Source organism: Cherax quadricarinatus, chromosome 37, assembly GCF_038502225.1.
Source record: "Cherax quadricarinatus isolate ZL_2023a chromosome 37, ASM3850222v1, whole genome shotgun sequence".
Taxonomy (NCBI): Eukaryota; Metazoa; Arthropoda; class Malacostraca; order Decapoda; family Parastacidae; genus Cherax; species Cherax quadricarinatus.
Window position 1 is genome coordinate 9,542,218 of NC_091328.1, and position 26,681 is coordinate 9,568,898.

The following is a 26,681-nucleotide window of genomic DNA, read 5'->3' on the forward strand; positions in this document are numbered from 1 at the left end:
ATAGTGTGATAAGGCATGGTGAGGCTGCCAGTTTGGACCAAAAAGCAGCTGAAAAATATGTGCAGGAATTCAAGGAGTACATAGACAGTGAAGGACTGAAACCTGAACAAGTGTTTAATGGTGACACTGACAATGTTGTGAAACACATTAGGAATGTCATAAAGGAACGGGAGGTACAGGCCTCTATGGGCAGATATGTTGTGCGACAGAGGTCCAGTGACTCTCAAGCTGGTCCTAGTGGCATTAAAAGAAGGGAAGTAACCCCAAAAAAGGACTTGCCACCTCAAGTCCTAATGGAAGGGGATTCCCCTTCTAAACACTAAGACCATCAACACACTCCCCTCTTCCCATCCCATCAATCATCACCAGATCTTCAATAAAGGTAAGTGTCATGTAACTGTGCATGTCTTCTTCAGTTTGTGTGTATTAAAATTAATATTTCATGTGTTAAAATTTTTTTTTTCAATACTTTTGGGTGTCTTGCACGGATTAATTTGATTTCCATTATTTCTTATGGGGAATATTAACATGACTAACGATTATTTTGACTAACGATGAGCTCTCAGGAACGGATTAGTAGCGTTAGTCGAGGGTCCACTGTATTTGATGTGCTGTTAGTGTGAGCAAAGTAACATTTATGAAGGGATTCAAGGAAACCAGCAGGCTGGACTTGAGTCCTGGAGATGGGAAGTACAGTGTCTACACTTTGAAGGAGGGGTGTTTATGTTGCAGTTTTATAAACACTAGTGTAAATCACCCCTCTGGCAAGACAGTGATGGAGTGAATGATGATGAAAGTTTTTCTTTTTCGGGCCATCCTGCCTTGGTGGGAATAGGCTGATATGTTAATAAAAAATAAAAAAAAAATAGATGTAAATTGAGAATAAAAATAATAATAGTTTGGAATTTTCAGGATAAAAAATACCAGATTTTTTGTTTGACAATGATGATGGTGATGAGTAATCAGGAAAAGTGCATAGCCCCTGCATCCTGCAAACATTTAACCCTTTGACTGTTTCAGGCCCCTCTCTGAAACTGTCAATCTATGTCGCTCAATTTTTGAAAAAAAACAAAATTAGTTTTTCTTATGAAATGATAGAGAATCTTTTCCCGATGGTAATGACACCAAAAGTTCGAAATTTGCTCGAAAACTCATGGAATTATGCTCCCGCGAAGTTAGCGGTCTCGGCGACATATGTGTATCGGCGATTTCGCCGACTTTGAGCCCTATTTTCAGCCAATTCCATTGTTCCAGTTGACCAAACTCATAGCTATTTCTTTAGAACTCCATTTTATCTATCAGCTGAGTACAAGAAACCTCCCATTTACTAATTTGGACTACCCAATATGGTGGTCAGAAATTGGCAATTTGGCCAATTTCACGCAAAATAAAAAAGATGCCAATTTCAAAATAGGGTCCAGAATAAACAAGGTAGACATTCGTGGCACTAAAATAACATATGCTCTGTTCATTAGTCACATCTCTAGGCCCCTCTTATATTATTATTGCTTTCTATTTTGATTTTTTATTCATACAAAAAAATACAAAATTTACTGTTATGCAGACTACTGTATTATTGTAAAAATGGTATAAATAATATCAGTGCACTAGTGAAAGAATATTAGACTCCCCAGTTGACGTGTATTGGACGTGTGGTGTGATTTATTTATTCCTGAACATTGGTAAATATCGAACATTTCCGCTACTTTGAGCTCAGTTTCAAGGTCGTTTTCATCGTCAAAGTAATGAAAATCATCTCTATTTCTGTAATATGTTTTCCATTTTATCACCTAAGACCATGAAAACGCGAATACAACGATAAATACTATACGAAAATACACCTCAAAGTCGGCGTTTTATTCCAAAAAAACGATCAGTTTTTTTTTCTCATTACGCAATGTGTGCTGCAGGATTTTTTTTATGTGGTGCACACTGACCACACAGACCCATTCTCTCACATGTGGGCCTACCAGCTTTCTCCCGCTTGATTTGAAGCCGCTAGAATTATTGAGTATATATACGTCAGAATCATTGGCTCGTAAGACGTATTTATACGTCGAAAACAGTCAAAGGGTTAATAGAGAGAACTGTACTATTTTTCAGGGCTGATGTAGTGCACAGTATAGGCACAAGGGTGATGTACTGCTCAGAAGTCACAGGGGTGATGTATGGCACAGTACAGTTATTGGGGTGATGTACTGCACAGTACAGTTATTGGGGTGATGTACTGCACAGTACAGTCACAAGGGTGATGTACTGCACAATACAGTCACCCTCTGCCTAATGCGTGGGGTGTCTAATTTATAGAATTCATTTAGCTCATGTTGTCAATGACGGTCAACCTGTAAATAAATTAATTTATTTGAGAATTTTCTTGTAGTGCTCCTCTTTTTAAGCTTAGTGCATGACCCCTAAATTGAAAACTAACCATAGGATTTTGTTCAGATTTCACTGTAAAGCTTTTCCAAACCTAAATTTCTCTGCGCTGTCTGACCATTTTTATAAATCAGATTAGAGAAACACTTAAAAAAGAAGAGTTCTATGAATAACCTAAAATTAGCCCAAATCAGAAACAAAATTAGTAATACAAATATAATTTTGTATAATTTGTGGATCTTTTTATTCACAATACCTACATCAAAGTAACTTCCTGCAAATCTGGAAGGGAAAGGATTGCATATTTGTGTGTGTGGGGGACAGAGGTTAAAAAAAAAAAAGGGTAGGGGGTGCAAATTTCAGTTAATCACACTACTTAAGCCAGGAATACAATATGGGTACAATATAATATTTTTTAAGTGTGAAACTCACCTCTAACACCCCTCTATTTCTAAAAGGTAAATCTGGTGGTTCTTTGGTACTGTATAAAGAGCATTCATCTGGCTCATCAATCTCAGGTGAAGGTGTTGCTGTGGACGATGAAAGTTCTTGCAGTGTTGCATGGCATGGACGACAAACTCGAACACTCTTACCACTCTCATAGGCAACTGATGCTTTGAAGCTTGAACACTTACTACACACAACCTATAGAACAGTCAAGATTATTAGAGGATTCCATAACAAAATAAAATGAAGTTAAACAAATTTTTTTTAGTAAAATAGTTTTTCAAAGCACTTTTCAAAGAAAAACTAATCTTAGGTTCAACTCTCAGCACATCCATTCATATATTATGCCTGATTAACATGAAGTGACAGAAAACATCAAGAGACTTATATAGGGAAACAAGATGAGTAAAGACAGTGGTGCCCAGTCTCTTTAGGTTATTCTTAACCCTTTCAGGGTTTCGGCCGTACTAGCACGGCTTACGCCCAAGGGTTTTTGACGTACTAGTACGCATAAACTCTAGCGCCCTCAAATCTAGTGAGAGAAGCTGGTAGGCCTACATATGAAAGAATAGGTCTATGTGGTCAGTGTGTGCAGTATAAAAAAAATCCTTCAGCACACAGTACGTAATGAGGAAAAAAAAAAACTGACAGTGTTTTTGGATTAAAACAGCAACTTTGCACTGTATTTTCATATGGTATTAATTGTTGTACATATTCTAGTTTTCCTGGTCTCATTTTATAGAATGGAAGACATATTACAGAAATTGAGATGGTTTTGACTGGTTTTACAATGAAAAGTACCTTGAAATTGAGCTCAAACTAGCAGAAATGTTCGATTTTTACCAAAGTTCAAAAGTAAACAAATCATGCTAAGCGTCCAATACACGTCAACTGGCGAGTCTAATATTCTTTCACAAGTGCGCTGATATTATTTATACCATTTCTACACTAATGCAGTAGTCTGCATAACAGTAAATCTTCTATTTTTTGTAAGAATAAAAATTCAAAGTGGAAAACCAAAGAAATATAACAGGGGCCTGGGGATGTGACTAACGAACAGAGAACTTGTTATTTTAGTGCCAGGAATGTCTTTCTTGTTTATTCTGGACCCTATTTGGAAATTGGCATCTTTTGAAATTTGTGTGAAATTGGCAAAATTGCTAAATTCTGACCACTTTATTGGATAGTTGAAATCGGTAAATGGGTGGTTTCTTGTTCTCATTCGATAGAAAAAATGGAGTTCTAGCAAAATAGTTATGATTTCTGTTGACTAGTACACTGTAACTGGCCGAAAATAGGGCTCAAAGTGGGCAAAATCGTCGATGCGTAAACATCATTGAGACCGCTAACTTCACGAGAGCATAATTCCGTAAGTTTTCCATCAAATTTCACACTTTTGGTGTCATTATGATCGGGAAAAGATTCTCTATCTTTTCACAAGAAAAAAATATTTTTTTTTATTAAATTTGGGGACCCTGAGAACAAGTCTCTGAGAGGGCCTGGGGACCCTGAAAGGGTTAAATATGACTGGTTGGGAAGGAGGAAAAGATATTTACCATACATGTATTTATCTGTCAGCTACCATCTCTAGTCAGTGCTGTATGACCCTTATGGGTTTAGCATTTAGTTCTGATTGTAATAATAATACGTAATAATAATATCACCATCTCTAATATTTATGGAGTGAACGTAAAGCCTATTCTTGCCTGATAAATTTTTTAAGGATGGATTCTGAACTACGCTGTTTTTGATAGCTTTGGTGGGTAGATTAGTATGTTAAATTAATCCCTGGGAGAAGAATTTCCCATAATCTGTCCTGTTCTGCAGTTTGTTAAGCTTGATGTTTGCATCTTTATTTCTTACATGTCTCCATGGGAAAGTGGAACAGAATTCTTCCTCCGTAAGCCATGCATGTTGTAAGAGGTGACTAAAATGCTGGGAGCAAAGGGCAAGTAACACCTTCTCCCTACTAAATTTATAAAGAGAAACATTTGTTTTTCTTTTTGGGCCACCCTGCTTCGGTGGGATACAGCCGGTGCATTGAAAGAAAGAAATGTCTCTTAACATGCTAATTTATATTTGTCCTGACTAAATCTGGGTCAGGATTTATAAATGTGTTTGAGATCAACCTTTTAATGTCTTATTTGAAGAGCTGTATATAATGGTAAATGATCTGATATATTTCTAGGATAACTTTTATGGCAGAGTGGAACTTTTTCAAGTGATACATTTTCCCTGTATGACCTTCTTACTTGACAATAGTCAATATGGGGGCAAACAAATATATTTTTAAATGCCCTCCACTTCTTTTAATGACAGTAGACTATTATACCAAGATCCTTTCTTTTTTGTTGGTAGCAATGTTTACAATTTGGTAAACAATGTGTATTACACAGTACAGTATTCCATAAGCAGGGTCTTAAATAGCTTTAACAGTCTACTGGCCATTGATAAAGCTTATGCAGATAATTTTGCATGCACGTAATACCCTCCTCACCTTTCCATAATGTTAATATTGTTCTCATATTTGATTGTGGTCACAAACATTGCTGCTGGAATGGGCTCTTAGTAACACTCTGCTTAAAATATTATCCCATTACATTGTACACCATGAATGAAGAATTGTTTACTGCATTTCAGTTTTTGTTTTATCTATTTCAGAATTTTACCAAAGATATTCTGAGTTTTCTGTGTGTGGAATTTTGTGTTATACTTTTTAAAAGTTCATGTAATACCCATCAATTGAAGAGCTTTGTTCAATATTGTTGGTAATCATTTCATGAACTGTAGGTTTATGAAGAAAGATTTATTTTTTATAGGATCTTACTGTAATGTTTTAATTATGTAGATTGTGAACCGAGAGATGGGTGATAATTATTTCCCTCAGAATTCTTTCAAGGTGCTTGTAAATATGGAAGGTTAAGTTGTATGCAGTAGCTTTCTGCTGTACAGTGCCTTCTTACTGGATCAACAGTCACTACTGTGGATTTCCTGTCTCATTTTGTATATTTGCAAAAAAGGAGTAAGCAGCAAGCCATCCATGCCAATGTACATGTTGACCACTGAGAGAATGGGTTGCACACTGGTAATTTTTTCATCCTCACACTTTTTATGTTTTACCAACAATTTTTTTTTAATTTTGATTCTTTTAATGAAAAGATAATTACTCTGAATGTCTTGTAAGGATTTTTAAAAACTGTATCACTGGGAAGGGGGAAAGGGCCCTTAGTGCTGGTGTAAGGTTCTTTATCTAAGGAATTAGATCCACTTTCTTTGTCATTAAATGAAACCCCAAGAACCTCCCATTCCCCTATGGGTTTAGTCCTTCCCCATAAAAGTAACAAAATGATATTGTATGATTGCACAAATTAACAATACGACCATTTTTATCCGTTCATTTAAGTAAAGAGAATGATTTAGCATACACGAAAAAGAGCAATATTTAATAACTTACCGCTCCACAAGCTCGACAATGATGTTTTCTCCGCACCATGGTAAATTGGCTACCACATTCCATGCACTTTGTGACTGAATCTGAGCGAACTAGCATGGGCTGTTTTTGACCAAGATCTAAATCTACAGTTCGCTGATCTGGATTAAAGTGTAGTTTAAGAGATGACTTTCGCTGAGAAGTCTCATGGATAGCCCTAATAAATGCCTCCAGCCACTGCTCCTTTTCTTCTAAAGTCCTGTTTTAAGAAAAACATGAATGTTAAAATACAAATACAGTAGATCCTAAGAAAAATGAACACAATTGGAGGATGAAAATAGCTAGTGAAATGAACAATCCAAAAGGCGGTAAGAAACAATGCAATATGTAAGGTCAATAAGTAGAAATAGGTATTCAAAAATAGCTAATATATAGCTGTGATGTGTGAGATGATGTGTAATTATACCTATATGAGCCAAGGTAATGGAAGTGAAGAGATCACAACAGAATTGATGGGTGGAAACACTAGAATTGTTTGGTTATTTGGTGTATTTATCAACTCTTAAATGCTAATACAATCACTAATTTTCCAAGTTTTGCTGATAATAAGAAGGTATTTTGGAGAGAGATCAATAAAGTAAGGAAGCCTGGAGAGCAAATGGACTAAGCATTTAAGAATGAAAGATGGAGATGTTAGATGAGAAAGTGGAAGTTATGGAAAGATGGAGAGTTTATTCTGACGAGATGTTCAATGCTGGTGACGAAGGGGAGGCAGTGATTTCATGCACGGGAGATGGGGGAATAACACTGTATGGGAATGAAAAGAAACCTGAGGTGGAAGGGACAAAAAGTGCACAAGGCAGTGGGCAGATTGAAAGGAGGGGTAAAGTGGTTGAGATGTTAAAAGTAGGTGGAGATATAGTGCTGGAGCGGTTGGTGAGCTTGTTCAATGTATGCATGAAAAAGGGAAGGTATCAAAGGGTTAGCAGAGAAGGTGCACAGTTCCCTTGTACATACAAGGAAAAAAGGAACAAGGGAGAATGTAAGAATAAGGGATAAGCCTCCTTAATATGTCAGACAAAGTTTATGGTAGAATCATTACTGAAAGAGTTAGTAGTAATTTCAGAGGAGCTGGGAGGATTCATGAAGGGTAAGGGGCATAGATAAAAACATCTACCACAGTTTTGTATCACTGGCGGATGACACCAAGATAAACATGAAAGTTACCTTGGTAGAAAACACAAAAATTGTATGAAGATATAAGCAGTGAAAAACAACATGATGTGCAATGATGATAAGTTCCAGCTGCTTAGATATAGAAAGAATGAAGAATTTAAATGAGACTGTATACAAAACTGAAGAAATTCATCAAATAGAACAACAGGAGCACATGAAAGACCTTAGAGTAATAATGTCAGCTAACTTTTCTTTCAAATAACACAATAAGGCAAATGTCACAACAGTCAGGAAAATGATGGGGTGGATAATGAAAACTTTCAAAACAAGGGAAATAGTGCCAATGATGACACTATTCAAATTGCTTGTGCTCTCTTGTTTCAAGTATTATTCAGTGTTGATGGCCCTATTCAGGGCAGGAAAGATAGAGCTGGAAAAGATCTTTTACAGCCCACACTGAGATAATAAAGCATTTAAATTACTGGAAATGTTCAAAGTCCTAAATTTGTACTGAATGGAGCAGAGGAGAGAGATATACATGATAATATATACAATATTTGAAAAGTACTTGCACAAGAAAATTATTTACACAAGATCCCAACAGGCAGTGGTGGCTCATCCATAGGAGCTGCAGAGCTGCAGTCCCCCCAGATGCTCACTGCCAGATGTATGACTTCATCAACCTAATGCTAAAATATTTTGCAACTGACAAATACATTACAGGAAAAATCTGTTGTATGTTGTTATCAATGTATTTATAAGAGAATAAAAATATATGTGGTACTATAGTATAGGAATAAAAATAGATGTGGTACTATAGTATAGGAATTACTGGCGTTATGAGCCGCCACTGCCAACAGGTATCATAAAATAATTTTTTAAACTAAAAGAGGCTACAGTCATGAACAAGCAATTCAAACCAAATTGAGTGCTGTATCACAAAGCACAGAATGGGGTAGAAGTAACCACAAACTAGTGGCAGCAAGTTGGAGTTTTACATGCCCTATCCTCAATTTAAGTGGGCAGGGGAGAGAAAGTATTCAGTAAGTTAGATAAGATAAGATAAGATAAAGTTTATTTCTTTGTAAAGGTTACAATGTGTAATTACAGTTTTGATTTGCTAAGTACAAATATAGCCACTATCATGCCGGGGCATTTTGGGCAGACTAATCCTGATACATGGTAACTAATTAAAACTAGACAAGATAATAAGTACATAGTAACTATACTTAAAACTAGACAAGAAGTACTGGTTAACTGTTTTACAAACTTATTTAAACTCAATACAAATGTGAGGTAGTAAGGTGGAGTAAGGTTCTGTAAAATAATCTTGAAATTGCACACAAAATCTATATTACAAGTAATGGTTCAGGTGGCAATATTTTATGAATTGGCAGAATTAAAAGCCTAGAGGTCACATAATAAAACTAATTAGCTGATGTTTTGGTTAATTTGGTTAATATTGAGAGATAATATGATCTTTTAGCAAAGTCCTAAATTTATAAATTGTCAGGGGATCCTTGACCTGTTCTAGTAGCGAGTTCCAGATCTTTGGGCCCTTTAAGTGCATAGCATTCTTGCATGCTGAGAGTGACTCAAGGGATGTTGAAAAGTGCCTTATGCTTTGTACTGTGACTGTGCATTCTGTTGTAACTGTCAAGGAGTAGCTTTAGGGGAGGGTTTACAGTGGGGTTTAATGTTCTGTATATGTAGTAGGCATAATAATATGAGTGTATGTCTTGCATATTTAGCAAGTTCAGTCTTTTGAAAAGTGGTGGGGTGTGCTGTCTAGCACAGGAGCTGGTTATCACCTGCACAGCAGCTATTTGTTGGGTTATTAAGGGTCTAAGGTGGTTGGATATATTAAGAGAGTGGTATAGGGTAAGGAGTGTCGTTTGTGGTACACAGTATCGTATCTTGGAAATTTTCTTGGCTATGTGATGGGTGTGAGACTGAAATTTAAGATTACAGTCAAGGAAAAGACCTAGAAATTTGCCCTCCATGTGTCTTGATATAGGGGAACCATTTATCAATATGTTAAGTTGGATATTTAAGGCTCTGTTGCCAAACAGCATGAAGTATGTTTTGTCTATGTTGAGAGAGAGTTTGTTGGTCATCATCCAAGCATACATCTTTAGCAGGTCATTGTTTACAGTGGTTCTAAGTACAGCTGGGTCTGAAGGGAGTCGACATAAGTAGTGTCATCTGCGAATAGAGCTGGTTTAAGGAGTTGGGATGTACTGGGGAGATCACTGATGTAGATGAGAAAGAGTGGGCCTAGGACACTACCCTGGGGTACTCCTACAGCTACAGGTTGGATAGCAGAGTTGACTCCATTTGCACATACTTACTGGTGTCTGTCGTTAAGATAAGAGTTTAGGTAGTCAAGAAAATGTCCTCTGATGCCGTAATGATTCAGTTTTAGGTGGAAGAGATTGTGGTCGACTGTATCAAACGCTTTTTGTAGGTCGATGAAGAGCCCCAGAGGATATTAATTTTTATCGAGAGCTGTGTATATTAGTTCAAGCATTTGTATAATACCGTCATTCGTACATTTTTTTTTGGCCTAAACCCAAACTGGCAGGGGTTAAGTATGTTGCTGGATGTAAGGTAGGAGTAAAGTCGCTTGTGTATTACTTTTTCGAATATCTTGGATAGTAAGGGCAAGTTTGATGTGGGTCTATAGTTGTTCAAGTCAGCTGGATCACCTCCTTTGTGGATTGGGGTAACCCTTGCTGTCTTGAGTATAGATGGGAAGGTTGAGGACGCTACAGATTTGTTAAACATTGTTGTGTTAGAAGGGTCTGCAAGGGCCCTACCAAACTGACTGATACATGAATCATACACTGTAAGTGAAAAGGAAATCATAAATAGGAGAGCCCCTCATATACAGCACCTTTTCAGTGTTACACATTTTCATTGGCTTCAAACTGAGTCAGTGTTCATTATGTTCCACTCACTAGGACAATCACCAGTGGGTGGAACATAATGAACAATGGCTCAATTTGAAGCCAACAATAATTTGGAACACCAAAAATAGGTGCTGTATATGTGGGGCCCTCCTATAGGTGAAAATCAATCCAGTAATGAAAAGTTCTCTAGGAATATCAATCTCAAACTGTGTTTATAACTTTGTATACAGTACACTGTTTAATTATTATTATAATCAAAAAGAAGAGGTAAACCATATACATGTACTGTTTAAGACTATGAAGTTGATTACATTATCTTTGGCTCTCCAATGCTTCTGCTGTTTCCATATTTGCCATATCTGTATCTGACTGATGAAGCTTACTACATAGGCATAACATTTTGAAATAAAGATGCCTAACTATTTCACACCTTCCTTACTGATCTACCTGTTGGTAGTGTATGCCATTATTATATTGACAGTACGGTATATTGCTCATCTTGGACACATTTAATTCTTCTTGTACATCATTAGTAAATTCTTCCTAATCATGTCCAATGTACTAGTATGCAGGTGAGGATTGTGTAACTGACATACTAGTACACACAATACAGTGGACCCTCAACCAGCGATGGCATCGATTAACGATAAATCTGACTAGCGATACATTTTAACGCAAAAATTTTGCCTCGACTAGCGCTTAAAAACCCGACCAGCGCTTTTCGTTCCATATGAAACGCGTCCACTTTGGCCTGAGCACGCCTCACTTGTCCCGTGGGTGTCAGTGTTTACAAGCTAGCCACCGCGGTCGCTTCCAAACATACCACTGGAACATTTCATATTATCACAGCCTTTGTAGTGATTGCACCTGCAAAATAAGTCACCATGGGCCTCAAGAAAGCTTCTAGTGCCAACCCTACAGCAAAAAGGGTGAGAATTACTATGGAGATGAAGAAAGAGATCATTCCTAAGTATGAAAGTGGAGTGCGTGTCTCTGAGCTGGTCAGGTTGTGTAATAAACCCCAATCAACCATCGCTACTATTGTGGGCAAGAAAACGGCAATCAAGGAAGCTGTTCTTGCCAAAGATGCAACTATGTTTTCGAAACTGAGATCGCAAGCGGTAGAAGATGTTGAGAGACTCTTATTTGTGTGGATAAACGAGAAACAGATAGCAGGAGAAAGCATCTCTCAAGCGATCATATGTGAAAAGGCTAGGAAGTTGCATGACGATTTAATTAAAAAAAATGCCAGCAACTAGTGATGTGAGTGAATTTAAGGCCAGCAAAGGTTGGTTTGAGAGATTTAAGAAACGTAGTGGCATTCATAGTGTGATAAGGCATGGTGAGGCTGCCAGTTTGGACCACAAAGCGGCTGAAAGATATGTGCAGGAATTCAAGGAGTACATAGACAGTGAAGGACTGAAACCTGAACAAGTGTTTAATTGTGACGAAACAGGCCTGTTTTGGAAGAAAATGCCAAGCAGGACGTACATTACTCAGGAGGAAAAGGCACTACCAGGACATAAGCCTATGAAAGACAGGCTTACTCTGTTGATGTGTGCCAATGCTAGTGGTGATTGCAAAGTGAAGCCTTTATTGGTGTATCACTCTGAAACTCCCAGAGTGTTCAGGAAAAACAATGTCATCAAGGCTAATTTGTGTGCTGTGGAGGGCAAATAGTAAGGCATGGGTCACTAGGGACTTTTTCTATGACTGGTTACACCATGCATTTCCCCCCAATGTGAAAAATTACCTAACTGAAAAGAAATTAGACCTTAAGTGCCTCCTGGTATTAGACAATGTTCCTGGTCATCCTTCAGACGTGGCAGAGCGACTTTGTGGAAATGAGCTTCATTAAGGTGAAGTTTTTGCCTCCTAATACCACTCCTCTCCTGCAGTCCATGGACCAGCAGGTCATTTCCAACTTCAAGAAACTGTACACAAAAGCTATGTTTGAAAGGTGCTTTGTAGTGACCTCAGAAACTCAACTGACTCTAAGAGAGTTTTGGAAAGATCATTTTACCATCCTCAATTGTGTAAACATTATAGGTAAGGCTTGGGAGGAAGTGACTAAGAGGACCTTGAACTCTGCTTGGAAAAAACTGTGGTCAGAATGTGTAGACAAAAGGGATTTTGAAGGGTTTGAGGCTAACCCTGAGAATCCTATGCCAGTTGAGGAATCCATTGTGGCATTGGGGAAGTCCTTGGGGTTGGAGGTTAGTGGGGAAGAGCTGGTGGAGGAGGACAATGAAGAACTAACCACTGATGAGCTGCTAGATCATCTTCAACAGCAAGAGGCCACACCTGAGGAAACTGCTTCGGAGGAGGGGATAGAGAAATTGAAGTTGCCTACTTCTAAGATTAAGGAAATGTGTGCAAAGTGGCTTGAAGTGCAAACCTTTTTTGATGTAACTCACCCTGACACAGCTACTGCAAGCCGTGTTGGCAACCTGTACACTGACAATGTTGTGAACCACTTTAGGAAAGTCATAAAGGAATGAGAGGTACAGGTATCTATGGACAGATATGTTGTGTGACAGAAGTCCAGTGACTCTGAAGCTGGTCCTAGTGGCATTAAAAGAACAAGGGAAGTAACCCCAGAAAAAGACTTGCTACCTCAAGTGCTAATGGAAGGGGATTCCCCTTCTAAACACTAAGAAGATCATCACCAGATCTTCAATAAAGGTAAGTGTCATGTAACTGTGCATGTCTTCTTCAGTTTGTGTGTATTAAAATTAATATTTCATGTGGTAAAATTTTTTTTTTCAATACTTTGGGGTGTCTTGCACGGATTAATTTGATTTCCATTATTTCTTATGGGGAAAATTAACTTGACTAACGATTATTTCGATTAACGATGAGCTCTCAGGAACAGATTAATATCGCTGGTTGAGGGTCCACTGTATTTTGTGGCTTCAAAAATGCCCCCCGGCCAATATTTTCAACCTCAGCACAACTGTTTGGATCTCCTACAACCTCTTCATGCCTTTGAAAAAAGTCTGGGACCAGACAGGTGCATCTGAATAACTATTGTAAGTAAATGCAACCTACAAGCAAACAGGGTATGGAACTGACAGGAAATTGCCTTATAAAATTCATTATTATTTTAAGATACTAATGGTGGAATTCAACCAAAAAATACACTATGTAGATTTAACCTAGGATAACCGAATATAGTCAAACTATGTCACTTATTTCCACATTCTGACAAGTATTACACCTTAAAACAATTGTAGTATATGAAGATTTTCTTGTAAATATATAGTTTTACAGTGTTCTTAAAGGGACACACAAAAACCACATTGTTTATATAACCCAGGATATGTCCTCAAACCTAAATACATGTATGTATATAAAAATTACTAACCTGGGATAATCCAAGAGTCAAACAATGTGACTTATTTTCACATTTGAAGGAATATTACAATTTGAAACAAATGTAATATAAGTATTCCTTGTACACAGTGTTAGAAGATCAAAGCAGTAAAAAACAGAATACAAAACATTTATTTGCACCAGTTTAACCTGTATATTCAAAGGAAGCAATATCATGCTAAGCATTTCCCTATATTTTGAAGTATGTAATGTGCTAAAACACCTTGAAGCACATCTAATGTCATAAAAAGAATTACTGTACATGGTGTTAAACATAAAATACAAAAAAAAAAAAAAAAATAATCATAATCTAAGTCCTGGAGGTGGGAAGTACAATGCCTGCACTTTAAAGGAGGGGTTTGGGATATTGGCTGTTTGGAGTGACATCTAAACTGTCATATCTGGACACCTCTGCAAAGACAGTGATTGTGTGTGAATGATGGTGAAAGTGTTTTTCTTTTTTGGGTCACCCTGCCTCAAAAATGGCTGACGTGTTAAAAAAAAAATGGTAAAACCTAAATATCACTGGCACATTTACACTGCTGCTCTCAACAAGTGATCCTTTTACAGCCACTCTCAGCACAGCACAAAATTGTAAATTTTATCAGAATCCACTCATTTTAGCCTTATTTGATTCATAAAAATACAATCTTTCAATCTATACGGACACTTTTTCTTTTTTCTTTTCAAAACCTTGTCCCCCCCACCCACCCACCCACACCCACACAAAGAAATTTACTCAAGGTATGCTAAAGTTAAAGGGTTAACTTACTGTGTGTAAAGTTCCACAGATTTATTGCTGTCTTTGATGTAAAAAGTGTTAGCAGTTTCGAGGTTGTCTCCCTCTTGCACAATAAGATTCTCCACATGGTACTTAGCACGGAGACGATACTGAGGGCCACTCATCACTCGACCTCCCATCAGCCGTGGTGAGCACAACAACAATAAATCTGTCAACTACAAAAGGAAAAAAAAACTGTTAATCTTTTAAAAGATAAATAACGTACTGTATTTTATGGCAAACAAGATGCTCCAGTGGAAATAAATGGTATAAAATACCGACACAATGGAAATATAAACACACATGCAGTATAATGTGATCCTTTATTGACTACGTTTCGCCCACACAGTGGGCTTTTTCAAGTCACAAACAGAACTACCTGGGGTGGAAGGAACGCGAGTATATATAGTCAGGTTCAGAATGCTGAGGTCAGGTGGAGAATGCTGCATCTGATGATGTACCGAGTGGGGTTATAGAGTCTAAAATCTTGGGTAGCTTGGAAAGGAGATTGGACAAGTTTGTGAGCAGACCTTCTACAGTGTTCTTATGTGGGATAGCGATGAAGAAGCTTCTTGGCAAGTGGTTCAGCTATGTTATAGAAGCCACTATTCTGGTTGAAGTTGTCGGATATAGAAATAAGTGATGATTCCAGGATTCTTCGGTATTGAGTGTTGTCTTCTGTGGCGATAAGTCTTGAGTTTCTGTAGTTTATCAAGTGGTTGTGTGAATTACGGTGTTGTACGCAGGCATTCCTTGTATCGTCAGACCTGCTTGCGTATTGGTGTTCTGAAATACGTGTTTGGAGGTCCCTTGATGTTTCGCCAACGTATAACTTGTTGCAGTCATTACAAGGGATTATGTATACCCCTGCAGAGGGTGGAAGCTTGTCCTGTCTATCACTGGTAATGTCCTTGATGGTCGTGGTTGTGGAGGTAGATACTTGAAATGAGGTATTGGAAAAGATGTTGGAAACGTGTTTGGCAATGGAGTTGGTGGGGAGGACTATGTATCTCTTCTCGGTAGTGTCTTCTCTGGGTGTGTTGAAGATGTTTAATGCCCATCGTCTGCAGTCTCTGATGAAGTGACGAGGATAGTGAAGTTTAGAAAATACTTGTTCAATCATCGTGCATTCTTCTTCAAGAAACTCATTGCTGCAGATTCTGAGTGCACGCAGGAAGAAGCCTATAATTACACCACGTTTGGTTTTGGTGTCGTGGTGAGAGTAAAAGTGGAGAAGATCGTTTTGGTTGGTGGGTTTTCGATAGACTTTGTAATTATAGGCTGTGTAATTATAGGCTTCTTCCTGCGTGCACTCAGAATCTGCAGCAATGAGTTTCTTGAAGAAGAATGCACGATGATTGAACAAGTATTTTCTAAACTTCACTATCCTCGTCACTTCATCAGAGACTGCAGACGACGGGCATTAAACATCTTCAACACACCCAGAGAAGACACTACCGAGAAGAGATACATAGTCCTCCCCACCAACTCCATTGCCAAACACGTTTCCAACATCTTTTCCAATACATCATTCCAAGTATCTACCTCCACAACCACGACCATCAAGGACATTACCAGTGATAGACAGGACAAGCTTCCACCCTCTGCAGGGGTAAACATAATCCCTTGTAATGACTGCAACAAGTTATACGTTGGCGAAACATCAAGGGACCTCCAAACACGTATTTCAGAACACCAATACGCAAGCAGGTCTGACGATACAAGGAATGCCTGCGTACAACACCGTAATTCACACAACCACTTGATAAACTACAGAAACTCAAGACTTATCGCCACAGAAGACAACACTCAATACCGAAGAATCCTGGAATCATCACTTATTTCTATATCCGACAACTTCAACCAGAATAGTGGCTTCTATAACATAGCTGAACCACTTGCCAAGAAGCTTCTTCATCGCTATCCCACATAAGAACACTGTAGAAGGTCTGCTCACAAACTTGTCCAATCTCCTTTCCAAGCTACCCAAGATTTTAGACTCTATAACCCCACTCGGTACATCATCAGATGCAGCATTCTCCACCTGACCTCAGCATTCTGAACCTGACTATATATACTCGCGTTCCTTCCACCCCAGGTAGTTCTGTTTGTGACTTGAAAAAGCCCACTGTGTGGGCGAAACGTTGTCAATAAAGGATCACATTATACTGCATATGTGTTTATATTTCCAAGATGCTCCAGTGTTGTGGATGCTTCCACAATTCTGACTGGCTAAATTTTTGGAAAAAGATAACCGGTACTTCAGCCTGAGTAAATTTACAAGACTTATTTCGGGGAAAAAAATAGCTTCTTTGATGCCATAAAATATGGTAAGTTTGTACTGGCAAAAGCAAAATTAATTAATATTTTTGGGGGAAAAAACATCTTGACTGTAGTTATTCCTCACTGTGGAACATTTCTCTGGAATCCTACTATAACTATAATTTAAGCTGAAAGAAAGTTCTCCAGATGTCATGCTAACCTTCAAAAACTGCTATATTTAATGTGACAACAACCAAGAGGATTCTATAAAATTTTATCTTTGTATTACACTAATTACTATATTAATCAACAACTTTTCATAAAGTAAATTTTCAAACCATCTCAGATTTCCAAATTCCCTTCCAAAAAGATACAATCATTGTAAATGATATGCAATTTTTAGGTAACATCAGTCATTACAATGTACATTAAAAATAATACAGAGCTAGACAGATTGTGACTTCACAAGCCTTACCTTAACATTTATACTAAAGTAATTACTCAAACCTCTCCTAATCTAGATCTCTGCTTTTTCTCCAAACAATTAGTTTGGAGAAAAAGCAGAGGGTATATATAAGCCTATATATACCCTCTGTGTCCATGTATTGTTTGTAACGGCTTGAAAAAGCTCCTGGAGAGCGAAACATTGCCACAATAAAATGTCACCTTAGTTGCACTTTTGTCCTTTTACTTTACCTAGGAGTTTGTTAACCTATGTGCCATATTCAGTGAAGGAACTATGAACCACAATGGAAATATGCAACATGGCTTATCTTTCTGGGGTTATCCTGGGTTAACCTTCAGGATTAATATCTCGTACATTGCTGTCTTCTACCACTCACTTTTAGAGAATAAAAAGGCAGAATACCATGAGTGGAACAACACACAGATAACTCACACACAGGAGAATGAAACTCATGGCGACACTTAACGTCCAACTTGGACCATTAATGGTTAATGATCCAAGTCGGACCAAAACATTGTCATAAGTTTCATTCTCCTATGTGTGGGTTGTGTGCTAATCCTTTACCACATTTTTCACTAACTGTAATGGTGAGATGATTGGTCTTAATGAACAGCTAAAGATGGGTAACCATGCCCAATTTTATTTTTTTTTTTTTTGTACCAGGGAATGCAGAACCCTACCACAATATACACAAACAACCCACACATAGGAGAGAGAAGTTTATAACAATGTTTCAGTCTGATCTGGTCCATTTATAAAGCTACACTAACACAAAAAGAGAGGGAGGGAGCCAATATATATATAGACATATATAGCATATCGGTAGGTAGTAGGTTGGTAGACAGCAACCACCCAGGGAGGTACTACCGTCCTGCCAAGTGAGTGTAAAACGAAAGCCTGTAATTGTTTAACATGATGGTAGTATTGCTGGTGTCCTTTTTTCTGTCTCATAAACTTGCAAGATTTCAGGTACGTCTTGCTACTTCTACTTACACTTAGGTCACACTACACATACATGTACAAGCATATATATACACACCCCTCTGGGTTTTCTGCTATTTTCTTTCTAGTTCTTGTTCTTCTTTATTTCCTCTTATCTCCATGGGGAAGTGGAACAGAATTCTTCCTCCGTAAGCCATGCATGTTGTAAGAGGCGACTAAAATGCCGGGAGCAAGGGGATAGTAACCCCTTCTCCCGTATAAATTACTAAATTTAAAAAGAGAAACTTCAGTTTTTCTTTTTGGGCCACCCTGCCTTGGTGGGAAATGGCTGGTTTGTTGAAAAAAAAAAAATATAGCATATCTGATGCTCAGATATGCTACAGTATTACATATTTTGTTAAACACCTCAGGTTAAACTGAAATTCCTTACCAAAAATATATATCTCTCTTGATGGTCACCAGATCTAGCCGAGATTTTGATGATTTTGCCTTCTTTAATGAGTTCTCTTGTGGGAGACACAAGATCTTCTGCACCTCCAAGGCTTTCTTGAATCTCTAGTAATTTCTCAAACTTATCAATCTTTTTCATAGCATCATTTGCATGATTAGCTGCTGTGGATACTAAATGTAGAGCTTCTGTTGGGTTAAAAAGAAAACATTATTTTGTTTTATTTAAATGTAGTCTATTATTTTCAATATCGTGGGTATAAATGTATGTTCGTGACCTACTCAAAAGTAATGCTGACTTGAAGATAAGCAATCTTCAGTACAAAAGCAATTAAAAATAAATTTCAGTACTCACTCTCCGTATCATGGCGATCTGGTGAGTCCTCTGGAAGTTTCTTCAAGTAGTCTCGCAGAAGCATTTCATATCGGGGAATGCGCTGCACGGGTGAGAGCATGTGGTGTTGCAGAGTTAAGTTCCCACATACCTCCATAGACTGGTAAGAAACATATTACTGCTGGAATAAATGTACTACAGCATATCAGATAAAAAATTTGAGCTAAAACTTATCCTAGTGTGATATGATCTGTTACAGCTTCTCCTCACTTAACAACAGAGTTCCGTTCCTAAGACCACGTTGATAAACGAATTTGTTGCTAAGTGAGGAGCATACTATAATGGTAGTGGGTGTGAGTCAACCATCTTTGATAATGTTTTAATGGCACCTTTGCACCATTTAAAACATTTCTGGTATATTTTTAAATGTTTATACGGCAGTGTACTGCTGACTTTCTAATACGGTCACCGTGCCCCACCCTGTTTGTTTACATTCTCCATGAGCTCAGTAAGCACTAAGTCTCTCCATTTTGTCTGGAAACTCCAAAATTTCAAATGTTTTTAAAAGTTATTTCATATTTTATATATACTCTGATAATTATACTTATGTATACCTGTACCTAAATAAACTTACATACATCGAGTCATTTAAATGTCGTATATTACGTTAATATACACATTTTCATTAATCCATCCATGATATTTTTTTCAAAATTATATAATAAACACGATGCATAACATATAAATAAGATAAATACACCCCACAGTAGAATAAATAAACAAATGTGAGATGTCGTAGCAGACGACTTGCACAAGTGGTGATAATAACAATACTGAGTCTCATTAAATGTCGTATATTACGGTAATATACACATTTTCATTAATCCATCCATGATATTTTTTTCAAAATCATATAATAAACACGATGCATAACATATAAATAAGATAAATACACCCCACAGTAGAATAAATAAACAAATGTGAGATGTCGTAGCAGACGACTTGCACAAGTGGTGATAATAACAATACCGAGTCTCATTAAATGTCGTATATTACGGTAATATACACATTTTCATTAATCCATCCATGATATTTTTTTCAAAATTATATAATAAACACGATACATAACATAAAAAGATGATAAATACACCCCACAATAGAATAAATAAACATAAATATAAGATGTGGGAGCCACATAACTTGTACAAGTGACGCCAAGAATAACATTTTCTCTAATCTAACATAAGAGTAAATGTGTTACTGGGGGTAACTGTAGAAAATTATTCCTTTCGTATGTATGTAAGTAAGTTTATTCAGGTATACACAAATACAGTTACATAGATTATCATACATAACAACATACGTGTAGAGAACCTAGGATAACCCAAAAAAGTCAGTGTGACTTATTTCCATTGCCTTCACTCAGAGCTTCATTTCTTCTCAAAATGTATATTTTAATAAACAGAATAGAGGAAACCAGCTCTAATATACATTATTTAGGTATGCATACTGGTCAGAGAGCCCGTTGTAAGTCTGAGTCGTTGGTAAACGAGTACGTCGCTAAGTGAGGAGAGGCTGTATATTGTAAGCACTTCATGTAAAAACTAATGAAGAGTAGTAGTGTATTACATAATGCAAGAGAAAAGAATGTTAACTTTCAGTATAAAAACATTAATTCAAGTTAATAGCTTTAGCCTTCCACAAACCTATGCATTATTAGCATTTGCTTAGAATATTATTATAACATCAAAGTCAAATCTTAACCTAAGTACAATGGAACCCTAGATATCGGCCAATGTGGATATCGGCCGTATCGGATTTTGGCTGCTTTTTTGGCTGAAATTCTGTCCTGGATTTCAGCTGGAAACTCGGAAATCAGCTGAATTGGACGCATCCACCCGCCATTCCCCCGTGTCCTTGAGTCAGTCTGGCTGGCTGTGTCTCTGGGCGAGTGAGCAACATTCCACACATTCATCCAAACATTTCATTATAATCCCTTGTTTTTTGTGGCTGTTTATTGAGTGCGACTGTGAAATAAGCCACCATGGGCCCAAAGAAAATTCCTAGTGCCAGCCCTTTGGTAAAGAAAGTGAGAAACATGATTGAATTCAAGAAAGAAATTGTAGCAAAGTACGAAAGTGGTGTACGTGTCCTGAAGATGGCCAGGATGTATGGGAAATCCAAACCAGCAATCACTACCATCCTAGCAAAAAAAGTAGAAGTCAAGGAAGCCAATATTGCAAAAGGGGTAAATAGTATGCTAACGAAACAAGGATCATCAATAATTAAAGATGTGGAGAAGTTACTGTTGGTGTGGATCAATGATAAACAATTAGTGAGAGATAGTGTTGTGGAGTCATTCATTTGTGAAAAAGGCAAGGCAGTTGCATGCGGATCTCAAAGAAAATGCCTGGAACGAGTGCTGCTGTTAGTGAATTTAAGGCCAGCAGAGGCTGGTTTGGCAGATTCAAGAAGCATAGTGGCATACACCGTGTTGTAAGGCATGGTGAGGGTGCAAATTCAAACAAACGTGCAGCTGAAGAATTCATGCATGAATTCAAGGATTACACAGAGGCTGAAGGATTCCTCCCCCAACAAGTGTTCAATTGTGACAAAACAGGCCTCTTTTGGAAGAGAATGCCAAAGAGGACCTACATCACACAGGAGGAAAAGGCACTGCCAGGACACAAGCTTATGAAGGATAGGCTTACTCTTCTGTTCTGTGGTATTGCTAGTGGGGATTTCAAAGTGAAGCCTTTACTGGTGTATCACTTTGAAAATCCCAGTGTGTTCAAGAAAAACAATGTCAGCAAGAGTAAATTGTGTGTGTTGTGGAAAGTTAATAATGCATGGGTCACAAGGCAGATTTTCATTGACTGGGTTCATGAAGTGTTTGGCCCGAGTGTGAAAAAATACCTTCAGGTAAATAAATTGCCACTCAAGTGCCTCCTGGTCCTGGACAATGCTCCAGCTCATCCTCCAAACTTGGTAGACCAACTGTCTATGGAGTTAAGTTTTATAACAGTGAAGTTCATGCCTCCTAACATCACTCCTCTCATCCAGCCCATGGACCAGCAGGTCATTTCTATCTTCAAAAACTCTACACGAAAGCAATGTTTCAAAAGTGCTTTGAAGTGACCTCAGACACTGACTTGACCCTAAGAGAGTTCTGGAGGAATCACTTCAATATCCTCCACTGCATAAGCCTTATAGGTAAGGCTTGGCAGGGAGTGACTTCCAGGACTTTGAACTCGGCTTGGAGAAAACTGTGGCCAGAATTTGTCCTAGAGGAGGATTTTGAAGGGTTTGAGGCTGACTCTAACTCTGTTGACCCTCTGCCTGTTGTGGAATCTATTGTGGCTTTGGGGAGTCCATGGGGTTGGACGTGAGTGGCAAGGATGTGGAAGAGTTGGTGGAGGACCACAAGGAAAAGCTAACCACTGAAGAGCTCCAAGACCTTCATCTGCAACAGCAACACCCCACAGCTGAGGAAATTGCTCCAGGAGGAGGAGGAGGAAGAGAGAGTAAAGAATGTGCCTTCTTCAGTGATTAAGAACAACGGTGCAATGTGAAGGGAGGTGTAAAGTTTTGTGGAGAAATATCACCCTGACCAAGCTCAAACAAGCCATATCTGCAACATCTTCAGTGACAAAACCTTGTCCCACCTCAGGCAAATCTTAAAGAGGTGCCAGAAACAGACCTCTCTCAAGAGTTTTTTTGTGCAACAGGGGTGCAGTGACTCTCAAGCTGGTCCTAGTGCCAGTAAAAAAAACAAAGAAGGGAAGTAACCCTATAGAGGGACTTGATACCTGAAGTCCTTATGGAGGGGATTCCCCTTCCAAACAATAAACTCTCCTTTCTCCCCTCCTCGCCTTCTTCAATATGCCAAAAAGAGTCTTCAATAAAGTTATGTAATGTGCAGTTATTAAAATTTTGGCTTTATATTTATTTCTCATTGTTTTCTGTATGTAAAACTATAGTTAATCTTTAAAAAATGTATTTTTTGCTAATATTTTTGGCCGTCTGGAACAGATTAATTGTACAGTGGAACCTCGCCTAACTAACGCATCGCATAACTTTAAATCTGCCTAGTGATACATTTTAACACAAAAATTTTGCCTCGGCTAGCGCTAAAAAACTCACTCAACGCGGTTCGTTCGAGACGCATCCACATGTGGCCTGAGTCCACCTCACTTGTTCTGTGGGTGCCAGTGTTTACAAGCCAGCCACCGCGGTTGCTTCCAAGCATACAATCTGAACATTTCATATTATCACAGCCTTTTTAGTGACTGCACCTGCAAAATAAGTTACCATGGGCCCCAAGAAAGTTTCTAGTGCCAACCCTACAGCAAAAAGAGTGAGAATTACTATGGATATGAAGAAAGGGATCATTGCTAAGTATGAAAGTGGAGTGTGTCTGAGCTGGCCAGGTTGTACGCAAAACCCCAATCAACCATCGCTACAATTGTGGCCAAGAAAACGGCAATCAAGGAAGCTGTTCTTGCCAAAGATGCAACTTTGTTTTTGAAACAGAGATCGCAAGTGATAGAAGATGTTGAGAGACTGTTACTGGTGTGGATAAACAAAAAACAGATAGCAGGAGATAGCATCTCTCAAGCGATCATATGTGAAAAGGCTAGGAAGTTGCATGACGATTTAATTAGAAAAATGCCTGCAACTAGTGATGATGTGAGTGAATTTAAGGCCAGCAAAGGTTGGTTTGAGAGATTTAAGAATCGTAGTGGCATACATAGTGTGATAAGGCATGGTGAGGCTGCCAGTTCGGACCACAAAGCGGCTGAAAAATATGTGCAGGAATTCAAGGAGTACATAGACAGTGAAGGACTGAAACCTGAACAAGTGTTTAATTGTGACGAAACAGGCCTGTTTTGGAAGAAAATGCCAAACAGGACGTATATTTCTCAGGAGGAAAAGGCACTCCCAGGACATAAGCCTATGAAAGACAGGCTTACTCTGTTGATGCGTGCCAATGCTAGTGGTGATTGTAAAGTGAAGCCTTTATTGGTGTATCACTCTGAAACTCCCAGTGTGTTCAGGAAAAACAATGTCCTCAAGGCTAATTTGTGTGTGCTGTGGAGGGCAAACAGTAAGGCATGGGTCACTAGTGACTTTTTCTATGACTGGTTACACCATGCATTTGCCCCCAATGTGAAAAATTACCTAAATGAAAAGAAATTAGACCTTAAGTGCCTCCTGGTATTAGACAATGCTCCTGGTCATCCTTCAGATGTGGCAGAGCGACTTTCTGCGTAAATGAGCTTCATTAAGGTCAAGTTTTTGCCTCCTAATACCGCTCCTCTCCTGCAGCCCATGGACCAGCAGGTCATTTCCAACTTCAAGAAACTGTACACAAAAGCTATGTTTGAAAGGTGCTTTGTAGTGACCTCAGAAACTCAATTGACTAAGAGAGTTTTGGAGAGATCACTTTAGCATCCTCAATTGTGTAAACATTATAGGTAAGGCTTGGGAGGAAGTGACTAAGAGGACCTTGAACTCCGCTTGGAAGAAACTGTGGCCAGAATGTGTAGACAAAAGGGATTTTGAAGGGTTTGAGGCTAACCCTGGGAATCCTATGCCAGTTGAGGAATCCATTGTGGCATTGGGGATGTTCTTGGGGTTGGAGGTTAGTGGGGAGGATGTGGAAGAGTTGGTGGAGGAGGACAATGAAGAACTAACCACTGATGAGCTGCTAGATCATCTTTAACAGCAAGAGGCCACACCTGAGGAAACTGCTTCGGAGGAGGGGACAGAGAAATTGAGGAAGTTGCCTACTTCAAAGATTAAGGAAATGTGTGCAATGTGGCTTAATGTGCAAACCTTTTTTGATGAAAATCACCCTCACACAGCTATTGCAAGCCGTGTTGGCAACCTGTACACTGACAGTGTTGTGAAACACTTTAGGAATGTCATAAAGGAACGGGAGGTACAGGCCATTCTATGGACAAATATGCTGTGCGGCAGAGGTCCAGTGACTCAAGATGGTCCTAGTGGCATTAAAAGAAGAAGGGAAGTAACCCTGGAAAAGGACGTGCCACCTCAAGTCCTAATGGAAGGGGATTCCCCTTCTAAACACTAACACCATCACCACTCTTCCCTCCTCCGATCCCATCATTCATCACCAGATCTTCAATAAAGGTAAGTGTCATGTAACTGTTCATGTCTTCTTCAGTTTGTGTGTATTAAAATTAATATTTCCATGTGGTAAAAAATTTTTTTTGTTCATACTTTGGGGTGTCAGGAACGTATTTATTTGATTTCCATTATTTTTCATGGGGAAAATTAATTCGCCTAACGATAATTTTGCCTAACGTTGAGCTCTCAGGAACGGATTAATAGTGTTAGGCGAGGGTCCACTGTACTTACATTAATTCTTATGGGAAATATTACGTCAGTTTTTGGCCTTTTTTGGATTTAGGCCAACCTTTTGGAATGGATTACAGCCGAAATCTGGGGTTCCACTGTACTATAGTAGTTCCAACTTTTCAAGGTCAACTGTTGAACCCCTCTACCTTATTCTATTCTGAGTCTTGAGTTTTGTGTCAAGTTACAATAAATAAGAATCACTATTATTATTATTAGTAGCATCTCTCTTCATTTTTTTACTCTATCAGCTATTTCCTACCAATAGGGTAACCCACAAAAAGGAAACATACACCCATCGGGGTAGCCCAGTGGTGAGAGGCGTGACTCTCACCACTGGGGTCCTGGGTTCGAATCCCAGAAGAACTACTAGAAAAAAAATATGGAAACTGTAGGCCAGTGGTGAGAGGCGCAACTCTCACTGCTGGTGTCCGGGGTACGAGAACCAGACGAACTACGTACTTAAAAAAAAAAAAAAAAAAAGTGCAGTGCAGTAGTAAGTGCCAGGATTCTCACCACCGGTTCCCGGTGTAGAGAGACGCACAAACTAATGAAAAAAATATCGAAAATGTAGGCCAAAATATTTAAAAAGGGGCAAGGCAGATGGTAGACCAGAGGCCTAGCTTCTCCCTACGAGCCCCGTGAGGGCGGGGACTGTGGGCTAGGCCTGGGGACACTTGGTCCCAAAGATGAGGGGGTACTTGTACCTCCTCCCATGGGAGACTTATGTCTTGAGATACTCCCCAGATAGGGAGCCAAGGCCGGATCACCACTACTTGGAAAAGACCCGGGCCGGGAGAGTACCGGCGAATAATAAAAAAAAAAAAAAATAAAAAGGAAACATATTCACCATTATTAATTCAGTGGCCGTCTTGCCAAAAGTGATTAGAGACGAGTGGTTTTTAATGCTTGAAGTGCTGTTGGAATGTGAGCAAGGTAACATATATGGAGGGACTCAGGGAAGACCAGTTAGCTGGACTTCAGTTTTGGAAGTGGGAAGAGCAGTCTGGACACTGAAGGAGGGCTGAGGATTTTGCAGTTGGATGGTAATCTGAATTTGATGCCAGCATAGCCTAACCTAACCTAACAATATTTTAAGCAAATACTAATAAGGTATAGGTTTGTTGGAGAGTTAAAACAATTAAACTTGTCTCTAATCGCTCCTATATATCATGCTCACACGACCCTGCTGGATCCTTAAGTCCCTAGCACTCAGAACCTCCTTTACCCCATCCTTCCAACCTTTCCTGGGATAGCCCCCACACCTCCTTCCTTCCAGCCCAGATTAATACACCCTCTTCATCATCCTATTCCCTCCACCCTCTCTAAATGCCCAAGATGCATCAACAACC

General features: G+C 38.7%; 1 protein-coding gene across 3 annotated transcripts in view; it reads right to left on the reverse strand.

Annotated features, from left to right (window-relative positions):
- Positions 1–26,681, reverse strand: part of LOC128702211 (FYVE, RhoGEF and PH domain-containing protein 2) — a 506,005-nt gene that overhangs the window by 13,778 nt on the left and 465,546 nt on the right. For all 3 annotated transcript variants that reach the window (XM_070091874.1, XM_070091876.1, XM_070091875.1), the window contains 5 exons: positions 18,970–19,108; positions 18,598–18,803; positions 14,489–14,673; positions 6,278–6,512; positions 2,809–3,021 (listed from right to left, as the gene is read on the reverse strand). In XM_070091874.1, the coding sequence (XP_069947975.1) occupies positions 2,809–3,021; positions 6,278–6,512; positions 14,489–14,673; positions 18,598–18,803; positions 18,970–19,108 (978 nt within the window). The remainder of the gene's footprint in view (positions 1–2,808; positions 3,022–6,277; positions 6,513–14,488; positions 14,674–18,597; positions 18,804–18,969; positions 19,109–26,681) is intronic.